The sequence below is a fragment of the Malurus melanocephalus genome, unplaced genomic scaffold, assembly GCF_030028575.1.
Source record: "Malurus melanocephalus ecotype Western Australia unplaced genomic scaffold, MMel_1.1 scaffold_3, whole genome shotgun sequence".
Taxonomy (NCBI): Eukaryota; Metazoa; Chordata; class Aves; order Passeriformes; family Maluridae; genus Malurus; species Malurus melanocephalus.
This window is the reverse complement of record NW_026623235.1, coordinates 3,599,723-3,621,555: the sequence shown is the minus strand read 5'-3', so window position 1 is coordinate 3,621,555 and position 21,833 is coordinate 3,599,723. Positions and strand designations below refer to the sequence as shown.

At 42.6% G+C, this 21,833-nt stretch overlaps 1 protein-coding gene across 1 annotated transcript in view; it reads left to right on the top strand.

Moving 5' to 3' along the window:
* SAMD12 (sterile alpha motif domain containing 12) overlaps nucleotides 1-21,404 on the top strand; it is a 173,001-nt gene extending 151,597 nt beyond the window's left edge. Inside the window, exon 5 of the mRNA XM_057367849.1 lies at nucleotides 13,382-21,404. Within this exon, the coding sequence (XP_057223832.1) occupies nucleotides 13,382-13,404 (23 nt within the window). The 3' untranslated portion in view covers nucleotides 13,405-21,404. The remainder of the gene's footprint in view (nucleotides 1-13,381) is intronic.
* The last annotated feature ends 429 nt before the right edge of the window (nucleotides 21,405-21,833 follow it).

Below are 21,833 nucleotides of genomic sequence, written 5' to 3'. Positions count from 1 at the left end.
ATAATTTGAAGAAATGCTCTGGCTGTTGCCAGTGGGTCTGCTGTCCCTATTGTTATTTAAAACCAGAATTAGCTGTGCYTGTTATCTACAGCACAGTCTATCCATTCGCAGCCTGCTGGATTCATTCTTTATTACCTTTCTAAATCTAGTTAAACATCTATGTTCTTTGAGAAACCATAGTCAGCATTTGGGGAGACACAAGCCAGGACTCCACATTTGAATGCTCTGGTTGAAGAGCTGGCTGAAGAAGCTCCTGCTGCTGCCCGCGGCCATTCCTCCTGCTCCCTGCCAGGGCTGCTCAAGCTGTGTGGAGCTCTGAAGCACATCTGGGAAATGAATCAGTTTAMAGCTTTGGTCTAGGCCTTTCTGAAGGRCTTATTTCACAGGTCYATTGTACTGTGCAGCAATGTTGGGCCAACAGCAGGGCCATGGAGGAAGGGAAGGAAAGACTGGAGAATCGTCTCCACCACTGAGTGATTCATCACATGAACTGTGCTCCCCGTATTGTGTGCATGCAGGAAGCACAACCATGGTCTTCAGCCCACAGGCAGAAAGCAAATCTCTTTCCGTTTTTTGACAGTGCAAAAAGAAAGCTGGTTTACCATTGAACAGAATGACTCTCATTAGGCGTCTTGAAGGAACACTGAATATGCACACTCGTAAAAGCAGAGACCCCAAAATGCCGATGAGGAGTTTGCATAGGTGGGGATATTCCCAGTCTCAGCATTGCATAAACCGTGTGCTTTAGCATAAGAATCTAGAACACACATAAAAACTGGTTTTCTAGGAGAGAGGGGTAGCTATTGAACCACCATTTTTATGTACCAGATTCAGAAGTCTTACCTTTTTACCAGTGGTTTCATAGAATTTCCTGATGAAATTCTTGAGATTGAATTGGAAGCAGAAAGGCTTTTTWAAAAGCTTTCTTTTTTTTCTTTCTACATAAAGCCATTAGTATCTGCAAGATGAAAATCTGGGGTGGGTTTGTAGCAGTGGATTTAGAAGTGCTCACTGGTCTGTGTAGCAGCAATGAACAATAGTCATATGCAATGAATAAATACCTTTCATCTGTGTCAGAAGATGTAATTTCCTGAGACATTAGAATGAATTTCTCATCTGAAATCTGGGCCCAGAGGTTATACAAAAGTTCTTGTTGGCAGGCGGTGCCCGATGATCACAGAGCCATTTCCAGGATGCTCCATTAAGGCCACAGATACAGTAATCTTGTGGGATTCTCTAACCAGAAAAAACTAGATAAAAACAGGGAGACCTGAGCTGCAGCAGCATGTTGTAGTTACACCCAGTGAGGTGAGATCATTTCTCTTTGTAATCTCAGAATGGAAGCTAGAAGCTGAGTGATAGTGTCATTAAGAAGTTGATATTTAACACATTTACAGCTCTCCCAGTTCCCATACCCTTCAGGGCCAAACTCCAGAATCCTGAAATCTGAGACTTTTCTAGAAAAAAAACCCTTCATTAGTAGGGTAAACCAACTGGCTGTTCTAACAACTCACACGGCTTTTCTGATAAGGCTGCTGTTAGTTTTGCAGTCTCTGCAACATCATAGCTTCCTTTTTATATCCATTTAGGCATTTTATGTGTACAGGGTTCAAATACTGTCTCTTCAGGAACCTAGGGCATGGCTCCTCCTAGCTAACCTCCTATCTAGCCAGTGCCAACATCTATTTCTTCATGATGCACCCAGCCTGGTGCAGCCTAAGTGGGGRTGAGCACCAAACCACAAAATCCTTGAAGGGTGTGTTGGAGGTGACAGGGAACAAGGTAAAAAATGGCTTAGCAAAAGATGTTCTGGTTGTGTTTATTCTTGTGCAGTGTGTGATGGTGCTGGGCTTKTGAAACAAATCTGACAGCATGGCTACCTGAGCCAGGTGCCAGTGCTGGAAGRTGGAGTGTGAATGCTGAGCACGTGTTGCTCGCTCCTCTTCTCTTCAGTGGCAGTGCAGGGCGCTGYCCTGTGTTTACCACGGAGCACATGGGTGATTCCAGCAGAGCATCTGTTCTGCTGCACATCCAGACGCCCGTTCCCTCGCAGTACTGTGTTCACAGAGCCATGCCCTTAATTACCCTGAATAGACTAATGCATGATGCAGGCTGAAAATTCCAGACATATGGCCATGCCAGAAGTTTTGTGTCTCTTGTGGGTGAGGCTTTAGAAATGTCTTGAGGGGTTACCAAAACTTGTTGCTACCCCAGATCTGCTTTTGAGTGATGTGTCAGCACTTGTTCAAGATAACTATTGAAAGACTCATAGGCATCATCAGAGAAAATTTTCACAAGTAACTTGGAAATCAAAGTCTTGTTGACTTTAATGAGACTTTGGTGTGCAAATTACATGGGTTTTTTTAATATCTTGTCCATCTTCTTTGTAGCCAAAATMTGTTTTATGCTCCAGTGGTAGAAATCCTTCCTTCCTTTCTTCCTTCCTTGAAGCAAAAATTTAATTGAGACGCTTACTGTTCTGGCACTGGGAGGCAACTACCACATCCCATTACATATTTTTCTCTGTTTTTTGAGGCATGAAGGTTTGTCTGCACATGAATTGTGATAAACTGCTTGGCCTGAGATAAAATTGTAGAACTTTTCCAGTTACAAGTTCTTACCACCTGATTTCCTACCACAGCTAAAATATGAAAGGTGTTTAATAACAAACAAACCATTATTTTGTTTACTCAAATTTTATTTACCTATGTGAATTTATTTCCATTTCTTCTTATATTGCGAGTGAAAATGAAAATGAATCAGTGGCAAATCGAAACAATGGGGCAGCATAGGTACAATAAATTACCTACTACAAAATTATGGCAATAGTACTAAGTAAATAATTCCTCTACAAAACTTCAGTACTTCGTGGATTTTTTTTTTTTTTTTCAGGAAACATCTCATTATCTCAGTTATGTGTATGAATTTTTAAGAAGATTATTTGGTGTGTAATTTCCTTGTCAAATTCCAATATCCAAGGCCTCAAAGGAATTAAGGGCTCTTATCCCTCACCAGAATCTATATCATTCTTGGTATCAGTAGAAATGTAAGCATTAACCATGCTAATCCTGAACATTGTGGTACCTACATTTCACATGCTAATWGGAAATTGTAACAATCAAATWAAGCATGAAGTTGCAATTCCYGTCACCTCTTGTTTGCCATTTAATTGGTGGATAACTACTCTGAACTCATCATTCAGCTTTCTTGGTAATCAGAGAAGAGAGGAGCTGCCAAGGAATCATTTATCCAATATGACAAGTAGGTAGGTGGGTCACTCTTTGAAGGGCCCTGTCTTTCTCCACTGCTTGTGGAAGAAGCTTGGCTAACAGTGTGGGCTGGTTGCCTGTCTAGGATGGGTGGAATGAGTTTGTTCAGCAACCACACAAACTTCAGAGCCAGGTGAGCTGGTGCTCTGCACAGCACACTGCTTCTCGTAGCTCAGCACAGGCAGGGATGGATTCTCCCATCCCACTTCGGTCTGTGATTTGTTTTTATCTGGGGTTCCAGTCTGCAGTTATGCATGGAAATACCCATCTGGCTTTAATCAGGCTATCTGCAGAAGTTAAAGTGAATCATCTCAGAAATCCACACAGGCTTTATTTATTTACATCTCGAACCTTAAAGACAAGCTTCCAGGTGGGAAAGAGATATGCTGTATGTCTTTGTTTTTATGCTGTTCCAGTTTATGCAGAACAATTATGTATTTATTTAACTAGACAGCAAAGGGAAGTCTAGTGGTCTCTGATATGGCAGATAAGACCTTTGTCTTAACCACTGAGAAGCTGCTGTGCTTCATTGTTCACTTTCTCATATCCATCAGTCCATCATGATATGTTCTGCAAGCAAAGAATCTGAATGATCAATGAAAATCTTTTTCCCTGACATGATGTTTAGCACCAGACCATTCTCTTTAAAATGTAGTGTTGCCCTTCTGTCTGACTTTTAAAGGTCAATTTCTACCTGGTATTGAATTATTTTCTACCACCAAGTACATTGGTCCCATTCTTGATTTACTCTGGCTGTGCCTCTGCTACMGCCCCTGGGAGTGTCCCAGCCCTGGGTGCTGGATGTCCAGCCTGGCCAGTGATGACAGCACGAGAGGGTGAGGGTGGGGAGTGAATCATCTTCCCTGGCCTGGCCTTCCTTGGGAAGAAAACTGCRTTTGCAGGCAGACAGGGCAACGTGGAGAATTCCAGCAGGTCCTGTAAACTGTCCCACAGGACATGGTTGATRCCACTTAGTTTGGGCAGAGGGGSACATTACACAGCATGTTGCTTGGGATGGCAGCAGCCACACACACAGCATCACCTCCACAGCATATGGTGTGGTCTGTCACCATTCGTAGACATTTCTGTGCAATCATCCTTTTAGGAACATGTGCAGGATTCAAAAAGAGACAGAARAATATGCAGGTGCTTTGGATAGCCTCCAAATTGAAATAATAGGAAACAGGCAAATCAGAATGAAGCACAATTTGCAACCAATCAGAGAGCTCCTGTGCTGAGCAGGAACTCCCCAAAACCCCTACTGACTGAATAACTCAAGTGTTCTGAACAGTGGCTTTCTCTGTTTCATACATGTCAGCTTTTCATTACTGACTTCTTTGCTTGACTCTGTGGTCAGTACAGCCCATATAATTTCGAACTTCGACTTCATGTATGATTTTAGGAACTTCTTGAATGCAAACTGCCTGCCCTTCTGCCAAGGCAGTGTTACTGGTATTTAGGGTTTCTTTTGGGAGTACATACACATACAGTCTCAGTAATCACCTAGAGGACCCTTCAAATKTGGTAACTCATTTTGATCACGTAGTTCACTTTCCAGCTCTTTAGACAAAGACATGAAGCCTGATGCGCAGAGGGTAAGCCTTTTCTTGACTGATGCCTTGACACAGCCATCAGTCATGGGGTGGAAGAGGATCCCTGTCTCAGATGGAACCTGCCCTCACTGCAGCTCTATCCCTGAGCTTCATTCTGCAGCTGGGAAAAAGAGACCAGGGGTCTTCTATTTGATTTTATTTTTAAAGCAGTACTGRTGTATGCAATATGCTAATTGTTTCATAGACCTTTCTGAGGATGCCTGGGAAAACTTGGTCACAACCAGATTGATGAGRCTAAAGCAGTGGCTGCTGTTTTCCTACACAACCCAGTGGCTGTGGAGGGCCATGCTGGATTGTAACGTTGATGGTCCTGCAACTTCACTTTCATATGACAATCTGTGATGGACAATTTTGATGTAAAATCAGACTTATTGCCACATTAGGAAAAGGCATTGGCATTCTGGAGTATGTATTCCAGAAGCTTCCTCAAATCCCTTTCCTCAGGGGCCCCACATGGCTCTGGCAGCCTGAAGCATTCGTTGATGGAGATAGGAGCTGGACAGACAGCACCAGTGCAGCCTTGTAACTCTGTTTGTGTTTAACTAGGAACAATAGAATAAGACCATGTCTTCTCACTGAAGTGTTTTGAAATTAAGGCCTTTTTTGGTGACATGGTTAGACATTGTGTCCACGAGAAGAGCAATAATTTTCCAGAGTGAGATTGGACATTGTGCATTAAATGRGGTGGTGGGGCACATGCTGAACTGCAGGAATAAAGCAAGTACCAAATGATACCAGAATGCTCTTTGTGTGCATTCCATCTTTTTGGTGCTCAGAGTGGTGCAAGGGTCCTGGAGAAAACAGTGATAACACGATGTGATAATACAGGCAAAGGGTATATATTGATTCATTCCTGCAGAAAGCTAAACAAAGTTGCTTGYTGAGCTACAGGGTAGGGACTGCTTTTGTAGGCTTCATGGTGCATTTTTGTTTTGTTTTGTGGTAAATGTGTGTGTGCATATGTGTAGTCTTTTAGTTGGTTTTAGTAGGTATCATTTCCCCTTTCACCTGGTTAATCACAGAACAGAAAATTTCATTTCAGGGAATCTCACAGTGAATATCTCCCCAAAGATGGATAGTTTGTTTCAACTATTAATCCCGCATAAGCTCTGCATAAGCTTTGCATAACCAGCCAGGGAGTTGTAGCTTCAGAGAGTTTCCAGACCCTTTTGCTATAATACTTTGATTTTTCCAGTGAAGTCTTTGGTTTCATCTGATTATGTTTCTTAAAGTAATGCATATTTCATTGAGGATCTTAAAGCAAGCARTAGAATGATTCAATGCACAGAACTGATAATACACAGAATAATTCCCAAATGCTGCTGCATGCTTCTGAGTGGGGTAGGCTTGAAAGGGTCCTGCAGAATCTGCAGAAGAAATGCAAATACAAGTTCCAGGTTGTGATCAGAACAGCCACCAAACCACCGTGGGCCGCTGGGGACTGTGTGGTTAAGCACCTTGTGTGCATGCTGAAGATGGCACTAATGGCTGTGTCTGCTTTGAGTTCACTCTGTGCAGTTCCTGGAGCTTCATTTTCAAACCCAGTCTCTCAAGGTGAAAGCAATAGATATGCAAAGGCTCAGAATGAAGTGCAATTGGCTGTACAGAGCCACAGTATGGGGAAATGCCATTCATCTGTGACAACCTTTTTCACTTCCTGCAGTGCACGCCACAAGGACTTGAGAGACCAAGAACTGATTACAAGCARGCAACGAGAGAGATGCATAGTGAGGCATAAAGTCAGCAATCTCATATGCATTTTCAGATGCAGACTGCACCAGCTGAGACTGTCAGACTTCTTAGCATCACATTCCTTTAAATCTTTGCTACAATTTGAGTCTCTAGAGCAAAATGCTGCAGGACAACCAGTTCATTATTCACAGTGATAGGTAGGTGTGTAGTAGATCAAGAGAATTCTTTGAAAGAACCTATAAAAATTAAGGAAGCAGTTAGATGCACTTTTTCAAAATATTTTAACTGCTTGTTAGTTCAACAAAATAATCTGTTGAATGTGCAAGTGTTTTCCTATTTTCTTTGAATGTTTGCAGCAGCAGGTGGGTGGTGGGATGTATGAAGCATCTTGAGTTGAGATGAATGAACTACTTTGAAAGAAGAAATCATCTTTCCTAGGATGTTTCTGGGTTTTTGAACCAAACTTCTAAGCTCAGGAAATTTTCACAAGATGGTTAGGCACAGGCATAAAAAGGACATCATTTCTTGGGACRGATTTTTGTCCTGAGGTTTTCAGATTACACTGTAAAATCAAGTTTAGAAGATGTAAAAGACTTTTAAGATATTTCTCAGAACAAGGTTAGAGTGTGAGCTCAAGCCCTTTAGAGAGTTGTCCACCAAGAACTCTGATTTTTGCTGGAAAGGGTAAAGAGTCAAAATTCCTGCATAAGTCATCTGTACCAAAATCAATATGTGTCCTCATTTTGTTTAACCTAGTAAAGTTGCTGAGAGATTTTCTTTGGTAAGGAAGCTGGGGTTGTGTGTGACTCATGAAGAGACTCTTGGCCAATCTGACTGAGCAAAACACGTTTTGGACAGCTACATTTTCTATCCCTTCTGTGTGAACCAACTGTGTTCCACAGAGCAGCTGCAGTAACCTCTGACTAATTGTCTTTTCAGAAGGTTACCTGCTGAGAGCATCTGCCACGACATCCATCCCAGAAATGTTTCATCTCTGAATTGCCTGATGCAGGCTGGAGAGCCCAGCTTCGCAGGCAAGAAGGGAATTATCTCTTGAGGCAGAACACAGACAATGGGATTTGTCTGACCTTGTTCARTGTTCATCATCTGTCTTGAAGCTCTGAGTATCCTGTCTGAACTGCCTTTTGAAGGCACTCTGAAACCTTCCTTGAGATGAGATGTGCCATTGATCCGGACAGCACATCTGGGAGTGAGCCAGGATCACACGTATCCACATGTTCACCGGGATTGATCCCAGTCTCCAGGCAGTGCCTGTGCCCGAGCCAAGCTGTGTTCCAGCTGTCCCCTCAAAGCCTTTGCGTGAGCCTGGGACCACTCACAGGGAGCAGTGTAGCAATACATAAATAATACATGCAAAAAAGTGCATGTAATATCATTCTCTTCTCTAGATTTCATGCAGGAATATTTATTCAGGAGCATATTTATGGTGATGGTATCAACAGATATTAAAACTCTATCCAGGAGGATTAGGAAGGAGTACCTGCTTATGGGAGCAAGTTGTCCAGAAGACAAAGAAGAAACCTTGAATTTATCCTTGCAGAAATAGCAAATAATGTGTCAGCTACTGTTTGTTTYAAAGACTCTGCTCTTGGAGTCTTGTGATGTCCCTGATCATTTCAACAAAAAATGGCTTGTTTCATGGTTGGGTTTTATAGTTCTAGTTTAATATGTCCTAACTGTCCCCTAAAAAAATAAGTGTGAGGGAAAAACAATTAATTCTACATATTGTCCACTTTTATAGTTATCTTGCATGGACTTTTTAAAGAATATCAAACGCTTGGGATTAGGATTATTGTGTTAGATACTCTAGGTGTTATGCTCATAGACCCATCTTTTCTGTCAAACTACTCCAACAGCAAAATCTTGGTTTCCTGCTTGGCAACCAAATTAAAAAATCAAAGTAAGAAGAGACTTCCTTCCTTTCCCCCTTAGTATTTTTCCACCATATTGACAATTGCATTTGGCAAACAACATTAAATAACCTTCAAGACCTTACCAGCTACCAGTTCTTAGTAATGAAGGGAAAATCAGGCAAGTCAGACTAAGATGTGACTGGTTGAAAATCAAAACAAAATTGGCAGCTTTATCAAAAAGCATCCACATCTCTGTATTCTGCTGCTGGGTGCTGCGTTCAGTCCGTAGATCAATGTGTCACTATTTAGCACAGGCTGCTGGGCTGTGCAGCCCTGAGSATTGACTTGCAGCCTGTGCAAGCTGGAGCTGCTCCAACAAGAGGAAGGGTCTGGGGGTGGATGGAGCAGTYTGGGGAGTTGTGCTTTGCCACCCCTCCATGCTGGCTCAGCTGCCTACAYACGTGTGCAATTGTTTGAGGCAACCTTGGATCTGTGGCATTGTTGACTCTGGCTATCAGTGACCTTACGTAATGAGGATGTGCAGCAATAGCTGCATTTACCCACAGGTTAAAAGGGCCGGTGCTGTTCTCCACCCAGAGCAGGAATGGGATGGCTTTGGGACAAAACGAAACCAATTACTGGTACAACTTCATTGGTAAAGTCCCAGGGTAAATGGTTCCTGTCCCTGCCAAGGCTGCCCGTGGCAGCACTTCCCAGTCCCTGCCAGTGCTCCTTCCACCAGAGTGACTGACTGGGGTCAGCAACTCCCCAAGAAGGTGATTTCTTTTTACATGAACTTCCATGGGCCTTACAGAGACACCTCATTCTCTCACACCTCAGTGTTAATAATGCACAATAAAGAAAAGGGTMAATCTATGAATGGGCTGCCAGAGATTTTCCTTTATCCAAAATTCTTCAGAGGTGCTTGTATCTGTTGGGAGCCCCAGAGCTGGACACACRCACTGCCTGGAGTACTGTATCCAGCTGTGGAGTCCCCAGGACAAGAAAGACATGGACTGTTGGAATGAGTTCAGAAGAGGACCASTAGGTTGATCATGGGGCTGAAACACCTTCCCATGAAGACAAGCTAAGTTGGGGTTGTTCAGCCTGAAAAAGAAGAGGCTTCAGGGAGACCTTATGGCACCTTCCAGAACCTTAAAGGGGACTAAAGTGAGGCTACAGAGGCCCTTTTCACAATGGTGTGACAGGACAAGGGGAAATGGCCTTAAACTGAAAAGGGCAGGTTTAGRTGAGATATTAGGAAGATACTCTGTACTGTGAGCGTGTTGAGACACTGGCACAGGTTGCCCAGAGAAGCTGTGGATGCCCCATYCCTGGCAGTGTCCAAGGCCAGGCTGGATGGGGCTCTGAGTAACCTGGTCTAGTGGAAGGTTCCCTGCCTGTGGCAGGGGAGTTGGAACTGGATGATATTTAAGGTCCCTCCSAACCTAAACCTCTGACARTTATATGAACTCTCATTARTTAACAGMAWGATGCAACAAGTCTGCAACAATGTACAGGGTATTATAATGTCTCAATTGACACAAGATGTGTGAAGAGATACCTATGGCCTTTTGAACACAGGAAAAATATTACTAAAAAAACTGCTGAATGCAGTTTTTCACAGACTCARAGGAATAGATGGTAGATGGATGTTTGGAAATAGCATTTTTCATTATAATCCCATGTTCTAAATGTGCTGACTTTAGGAATATAGTATAAAATTAGTGCCAGGAGAGTAAACCTAACAAAGATAATAGATGATTGTTTTATTTATCAAAATCCCTCAATTATGGAAATGTGACAGATAGGTAATACCTCTAGGCTAACGTGTTTAAAATGCATGTAAAATATGTCCCTTTCTCAGACAAAAGTCACACAGCACAGCTACTCAAAAACTGAAATACATCTCTGGCTTTGAAATCACAGTTGTCTTTCTACAGTAGCTTCTTGAAAATGTCATGTGAGATTAGATCTGTTCACTGTTGTGTTGGTAAGCATACACACCCCCTGCAAAAGGCTGTCTGTGTTTCAAGAGCTTGCAGTCTCAGGCAAGGTTTTCAAAGACAACTGCTCGTTTGTGATACCTTTCATAAGGATCTTACTTCCAGAAAACACTGGACTGTTAGATAACCAGGGTCCTTAGAGGAGCCTCCAGCTAGGCACAAAAAATTACACAGGTAATGAGGAAGAATAGGTGCTTCTGAAACCCTATCCTCAAAAGACTAAGTGAGAAGAGAAGAAATGGGCTAGGTGACCACTAAATGCTCCGTTTGCTTGCTCTAAGTGCAGAACTTGACAGAACTACTGCTATCGTTGCTCAGTGTTGCCAGTGGTATCCAGACACGTCTGCAAGGTGCTCTGCATGGCTTGAAGTGGTTGTGCTCCCTCTGCAGTGTGGCTGGAGCTCAGGTTGGGGTCAGTTCCATTTCTCATCGTTCATGGGTTTCTATGAAGGGCCAGCTGGCTCATTTCAAACTTAACTACAAGTACAAGCTAGTGGCTGAGACAATAGGGGTGATTGGGGCATTTCAGCCTGAGTGCAATCCTGAGGCATGACCTGAAATAATTAGCCAGTTTACCCATTTTATTTTAGTCTTCCAACTCTGTGGCTAGGCAAGCTATTTTCTATTGCTTGGGAGACCTTTTCAAATACTGCCTTCTTTGCAGTAGATGAGCTCAAACAAAGTCCTGTTTTTCCTTTGTGAGACAGGCCTGTCTCTGGTTACACAGATGAGAGACATCCTCTGGTTCACCTGAAATCAAAAACTTTTGAGATTAAGTACCTGTTTGCTGCTCTCCAGTTTTAAAACCTCACCACAGATTTGCCCTTTGTCTTCAAACTTGCTTAATGTCACCACTGGTTTCTTTTCTGTCTGGATGATGTGGCCAGTTATCTGTCTAGACCAGCTGAAGGCTCAAAATCCTCCTGTATGTTCTTCCTTGGAGTGAAACAGTTGCTGGGTCCCAAATGAGCATCTTTCTCAGGACCCTACTGATGTGGGTACCTCATGTAGTAGGTGACAGTAGGTGGTGTTGGGAACACTGCCCCAGAGAACCTGGAGGATAAAAGCAAAGCAGCTGTAAAAACAGAAATCAAGAGCAGCACCATAAACAGATAAATATGCCCACATAAGGAGGGAAATAATTCAGAAAACTGGTTTTTACTGTTCCTCTATTTCATAGGGCATATCTAAACTGAGGGGTCAAGTGCTCATGGCAGGGAGTGGGTGGTTTTTTTAGTCTTGTGCAATGCTCACTGATTTATCATTCCATCCTTTCTCTGCTCAATCAGACCTTCATGTCCATTGCTACAAGAGMTTGGGGAGAGGCAAATATGGGCAAAGTGACAGCTTGGCAGAGCCAGTCAGCCCACGCCCCACAGAGAAGAGCCTACCAGGCATGATTTTGAAGGAGTGAGAAGCAGAAATCCACTGCCAGCCTGAGTTTCAGCTGATGTGAATGCTGCCTTGGCAGCATCAGTGTCCYATTAGCTTCACAATTAGGAATCTCACCCAAAACCAACAATCCAGCTCTTCCCACACATACAGATACATGCATTCATGAAAGAAGCAGCATATCAGCTGGAAAGGATGCAAAGCCCATCCTTATGAGTCCCATCCCAGCACTGCCCTGGTCAGAGATCTGATCCATAAAACTGGTGATGGGTGAGAGSTGTGTGATGAACAAAGCTGCATCCCAAAACATTTTAGCAGTGGACTTGGCAGTGCTGCCTTAACAGTCGGACTCAATGACCATAAAGGTCTTTTCCAACCTAAATGATTCTACRATTCCATGAAATAACACAGTGAACTTGCCTCTGCATGGCTCCCCAGCCCCAGAAGCCTGAACCTGTGATGGGTTTACAAGCATTTATGAGCTACACGCTGAATTAACAACTGAATGTGCTTCAGCATGAGCAGTTCTGCACAGCCACTCATCTCCTGTTCAAAATGCAGAACAAGGAGCACAAATCCCCATCAGAAATTGTACAAGCTTAAAAATATTTGTGTTGGAAGAGGCTTCAGGAGATGTTTCCAGTAACTGTGCTCAAAGCTGGGCCATGTCAAGCTGTGTGGGGCCTCATCTGGTTGAGTTGCAGATATCTCTGTAGGTRGAGGTCCCACAGCCTGGTCAGGCAACTTGGGCCAAAATGTAACCACCCTCACTCAGAAGATTCTTTTCCTTGCATCTAAACTGGAAGATCTCTTGTTGCTTCCTGTGTCCATTGCCTCTTGTSCTTTGGCTGTGCTTCTCAAAGAAAAGTTTGGGTGAAGGGGAYGAGAAGTTCCAAGTATCCTCCACATTCTTTTCCTTTATGGTGTGATGGCCGTACACCTCTGCTTTCAGGCGTGGAATAGCAGCCACCAGCACTGAGTGTGCTGAAAGGACAAACTCTGCAACCTCCTCATTGTCTTACGGGGTCTGAAGCGGGGAAGGGTGTGGGTGAGCTGTTTTCACATTGTCTGTGCMCCAATGGCCAGTTCTCACCACCCTGGCCAGCAGAAATCTGGTGCAGGAACATCAAATACTACTTGGGCATTTGGGAGAGCCTTTCCAGCATTTGGCTATCGAGCTTTCAGTAGTTAATGCAAATCCAAACAAACAGAAGAGCCCTGCTCTCTTGGACTCAGACTACAGGAAGAGTAAGCAGTGCTTTCACATGAGGCAATAAAATTCAAGTAGGATTTGTTAAATCATGCAAATGATTGCTGGTCTGCACTTCATATTTATCTAAGGAATTGATTAAGCACTGAGTTTTTTTGTGAGTAAAGTTGATTAAAGAAAGTACTAGGGTCACAATATATATCCTAAGAGTACATTTACTAAGCTCAAACCTGACTTTTTCAATTTTAATTGAAGTGCATGATAATTCATTTACTCTGTTCCATACTCACAGTCTGGTTTTGGATTTCTGTTTTGTTTCTTACAGCCCCAGCGGAGAGCTCTCCATAAGCATTTCCAGCCTCTAAAGCTGCTGTCCTGCCACTTGATATGAAAGTGAACTTTCCTTCATGAAAAAACCACAATAAATGGCGCTGCCAGAAGATGACTATGGAGGATTGAAGACAAACTTGAAGTAAAATCAGCCCACTCAGCTGATACATTCTAGGGAGACCTGGTTTGCTGTGGAGTAAATATGTGGTGCAAAATATCCAGTGCTAATTTGTTGAAAATGGTCATTGACAGACCTTTAGCTGGAAAATTTTTTCCAGTCTTCATCACTGTGCATAACTTTTGAGTTCCCTTTAGGGGACTGTCTATGCCCTTCACTAGAAGTCCTGTTTTAGCATGGCAACTACTGGATTCTTTTATTATGTATGCAGATGGCATGATGTTTTAGGAAAAAAAAACAATTCTCCAATCTCAGTGGATATGTTCACAATATTACACCCTGATAGGAATGTAAACGTCTTGTATGTGTTAGTTTTGCAGTCTAATGGTGTTCTGTTAAACGRTATCAGCACTTCATATGTGCTTTTCTCACAGAACTAGCACAGTCCATATATATAATGGTCTTTTTTTAAAATACTGAGGGTATGTTTCAGTGTTTGTGCTGAGACTGCATCCAAACTGAAGCCCAATACTAGCATCCCATCACTGATTCACAGTAGGTTGTGTAGATAGATTTGCACGTGGCAGAGATGTGACTTCTTTTATCAAGACTTAGGGAACAGCTGTCACAGAGGTAGCCAAGAGCAGGGTAGGTTGAATGAGCTGTGGACACTGTGTCTGCTCTCCCTCTCACCCACCAAATATCCAAGGCTCTCGTTTCTAGTGTGCCAGTGTGTTTTCGAACTCAGTGAGGGAAAGGCAAGGGAGAGAGCCTTTCTCAGATGTGTGTGTGACCCTGGGTTTGGTCTGCAATAAAACCAGAATAAACTGGAAGAATTCAGGTTCTTTATGCTGGCCACCACTTATGTTTTGGGCAGGGCTGGGAAATTGTAGTCCAAACCAAACTCTCTGAAAAAGGTGAAATGTAAGATTATACTTCTAAGGAGCAAGACACTCCCTTTGGAGAGGGCAGATTTCTTCATTAACTTTTTCCACTTTCTACCCAAAGTAGTATTTTGGTAGGAACTGGGAATAAGCAAAAGGTTCCAATAAGCCTTTCAATATACTGTAGCAGGCTCAAGACTGTTGCATTCAATCTGAACGTTGTTTTTTGTTCAGTCTCTGAATGGCTGACCTCATCACTGGTTGTACCACAGCTGGCTGTGGTGCTGTTTCTTCCATGGGGACTCAGTGGAATTAGTGTCTGTCCCTTACATCAGGACTTTCTTGGCACACTATTTATAATGAACTGATGTCATCAACACACTGAGGGGCTTACCTGTTTGTTCCTTCTTTCTTTAATATCAAAGGTAGCTTTTTTGTGTGAAGACTGTCACTCTCTCCAGCCTGATAAACAGGTACTGTAGAGCTGCTGTTAGCATTTATTCCAAACTGAGGGTGACACAATGCTGTGTGAAGATTGAAAGATGTGCAGCTAGAGTTAAGTGAAAGGCACCTTTCTGGAGGAAGCTCCTGTGCTACAATTTTTAAAAACTATTGTTCAGTTCATTGCTAGAGAATGGAAGGTGCCACTGAGGGTGCCTGTATAAAAGATAATTATCTTCAGGGTTTAATTTTTTTCAGATGGTTATGGGCTTAGGTTTCAGCTCTCCACCCATCTCAGATTCAGCATGGTGGATACTTCTATAGTATTCAGTCCAAAAGCAAATTATTTTTACTGGTGACCAAGATTTTCAGAAGTTGCTAGTGATTTTTAATGGTTTGTGTCTTTTCATGGGTTTTCAAATAGAGCTCCCAAGAATTACAGAGCAGTAAGTTTCTACATTCTCTTTTTGAAAATCCTGGTCCCTAATTTCAAATTAATTGGTGTAAAAATTCTCTTTAAAACATAAGGATGTTTGCCAATTGCAACATTTGCACTTTTTAGAGCTTTTCATAGGGTTGCAGGTTGGAATCTGATACCAATAGAGCCGGCCATGTGCATGGCACAGGTCCACTGTAAGCTTCAGCAAATTTTACAGCTCTTTCTGCTACAGGTTTTAAAAATGCACTCTGGCAACTGACATCAATTTCATGTTGGTAAAGCAATTAAAAACAAAATACTTTGATTGATATGTTAAATTAAAAAGAGAATGCTATACTTCTACAGTAGAAAATTCTCTTATTTTACTACCCAGTGAAAAAAATCCAAAATAATTTGAATGATAAAAGAAGAGTTTATCAGAGAGTCTTATCTTAAAAGGGTGTTTGAGAAGAAGTTGCGTTAGGCAGAGAGCCACTAGAAGCTTTTTTTGTATCAGTGTTAGTTTTGAACATCTTCCAGTATATGGGCATGAATTTAGATGTGTGCACTTCTCCTGTTAAAACAGTTTGTTTTAAAAGCTTCCCAGGATTTTAGCTATGGTGACCTAGAAAAGCAGTGTTATAGGCCCTGAGAAATGTGAAAATCAAGTCCAGACCCTTGAGTAGCCAGACTCGGAGAGAAGTCTGCTGTAGGTGCCTATCGGACAAAGCTCCTTTGAAGCTGGTGTAGGTCCCCATCCTGCAGCCAGCCTATGCATGTGGATAACTGCAAGCATAGCTCCCCCGAGCCCCGTGACACTTCTCACGTGTGTAACTGTCTGCCAGAGCCATAAGGAAATAACTGTACTTTTTGGCTTGTATTTAACTATTCATTGTGTTTGGGTTTTTTTAATCACTGTTATTCTCCCAAAGTAGGCCATGCTTCCTCAGGGATATTTATGAAATTGTTCTACATCTCCTGAACAACTATCTGGATCCCAGCACATTCTTCTGAAAAGTTTTTAGTATAAATAAACATGTGGGAGAGATTTTTGTTATTATGAATGGGGGCAGGTACTGTGTTCTCGGAAAAGCTGTTGAGTGCAGACAATCAAGTCTATTGCATATTTTATGCCGAACACCTTATTAATAGCAGACATATCCGCTTTTGCCTGGGTTGCAGGAACAGTTCAGGGGAAAGAATGCTTTATCTCTAGTCAATAAATCATTTATGTCAAGAGTGCCAAAGACCAAGTCAACATGAAAGGGAGCAAATAAGTTATTCCGGCAAAGGAAGTGAATTTCAATACGCTCAGAGCCATTAGTTCAGTGCAAAAGAGTGGAAGAGTAACGCTGTTTTGCTAAAGCAGCCATTATCAGCCTGTGGAGATAGATAAATTCGTGAAGGCCATGCTGCTGTTCCATTGAGCACCAGTTATTATCTGTGAGACAAGGCAGGACCCTKTTCCCTGTGCAGGACCTGCAGTCCCCTCCCAGCCTGGAGCCTGTCMCTGTCACCACACTCACCTCATTTCTTTGTGTCCAGGTTGCAGCATCAGACYCCACTAAAGGTCCCTGTCAGAAACTCAGCCTTTCCAAGTGCATCACACCAGGAAAAGTCCTCCACTAGAAACCTGAAGGAATTGCTCACCCCAGAGAGCACRTGGCAGCTCAGAGCATCCTTTGCACTTTTTTTTTCCTYGKTTYTTTTTCATCTGGGTGGCTTTCTGTGCCTGAACACCCGCTCTTTATTCTGTTAAGGGAAAGGCAGTTTTCCAGGAGGGGAGTTTGGAATAGCTCCATGAGCTCTTCGGTTTTGCTTGTCCGGATGCGTGGCAATGCTGTAACAGTGAGTTCATCCCTCCCTGTCTCTTCCTTAGGGTAAGTGTTGCCACTGAGCAGCAGCTTCAACATCATTGAGGAAATGAAACCATTAAAAACTACAAAATTCTGGGTTTGCCATGAATTGTTGGAAGACCCCATGCCAGGCCCCAGCAGATTTACATTGGCAGTACTCCATCACAGCCTCCAGAGATGAGTTGATCAGTGCCAGCCAAGGAGCCAGGATCAAGGTGGGGTTTTTTGCCATCACCAAAATGAAMCTCCCTACACCTGCCACAAAGCCAAAAGATCTGCATTATTCAAAAGCAAAGAAAAACCCTGCATCTTTCACATTGGTCCCCTTCAACAGTTACCATCTCTGCCATCAGAGTCTCCTTGAACAGCTCTGCTGCAGGACTGCAATTGCCCCTGGTATATATAGGCTGTCAATAAGATTTTAATTTAAAAAGAGAAGGTCCTTTRTTATAATTAAAATTGATGGGTGAGGTGAAGATATTACCAGCATTACCTGCAACCTCCTATAATAAAATTCAGGAGAGTGATCTGGAGTGCAAAAAAACCCACCAACATAATGTATGGGTGATTAGGCAGGCTCATGAGGATAAATCAGCAAGTAAGAAAAGTAGATGCTTAATGAGGGAAACCAAAAATATATGAGAACTCAGTGGCAAATAGGTTAGGGCTGGTTACACCAAAGAGTTTACATATATCCTAATAAATACCGTCAAAGCTAACTGTGATGTTAGACAGACCCAGCACAGAGATTGCTCACACTACATTGAAAACCCAACAAATAATTGTGTTTTATATTTGAAAGCAGTGGAAGGAGGGAGTCAGATTACACATTAAAATATTACTCCTCCTACTCCATCAGTAATTACAGGTAATATTAGGCAGTAACTATCCAAACATAATTTTTAATTTGTAGAACCATTAACTGAAGCCAAAAGTGAAGGAAAACTTGCCTAAGACTCCTGAGAACCAAAAAGCATAAAGGAAGCTTCAAATGACACCAAACCCACAGTAGTTCAAAGAACTAGTGGTTTGATCCAGAAAACTATAGGCTCATTAGCTTCCTATCAGTCTTCGGCGAAATCACAAAAAAGTTGATACGGTGTGATCATTAGAGCAGTTAAAAATTGATAAAACCCTCCAAATTACTTTTATAAAACTTTATCATGCCAAATAAACTTATTATTTTTTGTGATATCAAAGGATTGTTGAGAAAAGAAGCTCTGCTGGTATACTGTACTTAGCCTCCTATTGAGGAGTTGATTCTGATAAAGAACAAAATAGCACGATGCAATATCACCCATATTAAGTGGATTAAAACTGGTTACCGGCTAGATCACAAAAAATAGCTGTAAATATGAATTATTCTTAGTGAGACTATTTCTGATGAGCTCCTCCCAAGGTATGCTGTATTTTCAATATACCCCCCAGGGAAAGAGAAAATTACTGTTGGCAGCAGCCAGAGATGACAAAAACAGGGGCATGATAAATAATCATATGAGCTGGTCAGTGGTGGAAAACAACCTGGAGGACAGAAAAGTTAAAAATCCASGAGAGATGGCAGCAAGTCCAACTTAGAAGCATGGGGAGTATGTCTGCAATAATACAGTGGTTGTGAAGGTGTCATAAATTACCCATTCAGCAGCAGCCCCAGAGATGCTCTTGCCTGCTGGGATGTAGGACCTGGCAATAGTGATGCCAGTCCAGTTTGTTTGGTCACTGTCAGTCTTTCAAAAAGGGTATATACAACTTGGAAAAATTATTTTCCATAGTTCCCAGTGTCATTCAAGGGCAGGAAAACAGGTCTTATTATAGTGTCAGACTAATGAAGCTCCAGCTATTCATTTATCAGAGGCAATTTGAAGAGATGACTTGATCTCCGTCTGCAATCACAATCTTCTGCCTGGGCAGGGAAGTGCTGTCTGAAGGCAGGTAGCTCTTCTGTTTAGAAGAAAAGGRAATGATGTGTTCTACTGGTTGGAAATGGATTTCAGGCTAGAAATTAAGTGAAAATACTCAACAGGGAGAATGATTACCCATGGAGACAACTTACTTAGTTACCTGGCATGTTCTCCATCACATAAAGTCTTTAAATGTATGCAGAGTATTTTTCTAAGCCAATAAGCTCTACCTCAAACTGAAATCCAGGCTCGGTGCAGCATTTACTGGATGAAGTTATTAGGCATGTGTTATGCAAGGATTAGACTAGATCATCAGATGTAAACTTCAGAATTAAAAATACCCTGAAATTTCCAATATTCAAGGAAGGCAGGGCAATCAATATCTTTTTTTCCCTCCCCACAAAATAGTATCAATTTAAACAGCTTCTGTGGAAAGCTGTACATTTGGTATGAGCATCAGTAGGTCTGCTCACAGTTGTAAGGTTCTGCTGCACATAATTAAAGGAAAAGAACTGGACAAGAAAGGACAACAAAACCCTTGGACATACCAAGAGTCTGTAGCCTTTCATTGATAGCAGCTTGGGATAAAATATTGCATGCAAATGATGGATCCATGTGGATGTGTAGTCAAAGCAAGGAATAACAGCTGTGGGTTTGCCTCTTAAGGAGGGAGCATCTTGCTGGCAAGAAGSAGATTTTCCTGCCTGCAACAACTGGCAGAGAAGCTGCAGTGAGATGGAGAGGGCGATTGTACCACTGTGAGGCTGAGCACAGTACACAAAGACAGCAAACTTCTGCTCTCATGACAAGCCCCATTGGAGATGGTTAATAAAGCCCTGGAAATGAAATGGCATCAGTGGGATTACCCAGAGAACTGACAGCTGCTCCCAGCAGTGGGGTTTTGCCAGACTGGGTCCTGTTACCACTGGCTGATTTGAATGTTGTACTTTAGAAATAAAGCAGAGGAGTCTGATTAAATAATAAACTCGGTGTCTGATTCAGATTGCACTGAACCACTTGATGGGTGCAAGGCAAGTGTGAACCATTGGAATCATCTTCCATGTGCTTCATCAAGTGGTGGGAAAAGCACAAACTGGATGTATGGTCTAAAGAGTAAACAGYTCACACAGACAAGGGAAACCATAAAAACAATACTTACTGCAGATTGTTATTGAATCAACATCAAGAAGCTGATACAAGAAGGAACCAGCTATGGCTGTAGCTATGAAGATAGAGATCTTTGGGGATTCTTGCTCTAATCGAATGTGAAATCCTAAGAAAATTAGTTTGGACTAGATTTGGGGTTTAAACAAYATTGGTACATGCTTGCTGCCTGACAAATTCTGAGGGGTCCCTGGCTTCAGGGTGTGATAGCTTATGGGGGTCCTCACACTGCTGGGACACCTTGCAGCTCTGARGGAGAGCATCTGGGACAGGCTTGGCTGGGGCTGGCTGGGCAGGGACAAAGATGAACTTGGCTGTGACTGTAACATCTGCTTCTGCCAAAAGAACAGGATTGACAGCATTATTATAGCACAGCCAGGCTCAGTATAAGAATGAAAGGAGAAGCTCCTGATACTAATTCCAAATATATCTAAATGGTTTATCTGAAAAATAATATTTTCTGTAGTCATTGTTACATCTCTAATTAGTTCCTTCTATTAAGCATTTGCCTTGAATTTATCTATTTAATGCCATAACTCACCAAATTAAATAGCAAAACACAGGGTTGGTTTTTTTGGGGGTTTTTTTTTGTTTTTTTAAAAAGCAGGGAGGTTGGTATTGCAGCAAAACTGCATGTAAGCAATAAGAAGCTGTGCAGGGAAGGAAAAAACCCCACCAATTGTCCCATCAGATGCTTAGGAGACTTGATCAGTTGGTTGGGTGTTCTTCAATGTTGACAAGGCTGCTTTGTATCTAGGCAGAGGTTTTCCTTACTGAGCCAGGCTTTGRTGTCAAGACCAGACAGATAAAGAAATGTTTGGAGTCCTTTTAGCCCTTTTTCTGCTTCCAYTGTATGTAAGAGGCTCCTCCTCTGTGCTTCTGAGAAAGGTGGAAAGGAGATTCAGTGACAGTAGGAAGAGCACAGAGGGACAGGAGCTTCCAGCCTATGCAAAGCATCTCAGCACAAGACCCACATCTCACCTTCTCTCTGATTCCAACAGCACTGACCAAGGGGAGGAGTGGAGCCATGCTGGGCTAACCCACAAGCAGAGCCCAGTGTTCTGTCCATGCTGAGCAGCTCTTGCAGCCACTCTGGCAATGGGAATAACCAGTATTTCCCTGAAGAGGCTGCATCTGAGAAGACTCATTTGCTTTGCTAAGCTGCAGGAATACTTGGCAAGGCTAAGAGGTGTATTTTTAAATTTCTCAGAGTTATTGCAGCATCTGAAAGTGGCAGGGCAGGGCAGTGCTTTGGGATGTGCTGGGCTTTGCTTTCAGCTTCTTGTAGGGACTGCAGCTATCTGGACCTGCCTCAAAAATACTGTTTGTTTTTCATGAGTCTGGGTAAATGGGAAGAGTGCCTGCCTGGCTCTGCACACCGTAAACCAGCAAAGGGGGCTCTAAATTTGGGCTCTTCTATTTTTGGGAGTTGTATTTAAAGTTGTTTGAAAGCAGGTAACTGACAGCTGGAATTGCAGTTGCACCTGAGCTGTCTCCAAAGTTTGCCTCCCAAAAAGGAGCCCATGRACAGAATCAGATGCCAGGCTGTGCTGGTGCATCCACATCATTGCTGGCATGAGCTGCAGGGAGGGAGAGGGAGGTTGGGATCAGGGTCCTGGGAGATGTGGTCACTGATGCAGTGGATACAGAAAGGCTGAGTGCCAGCCC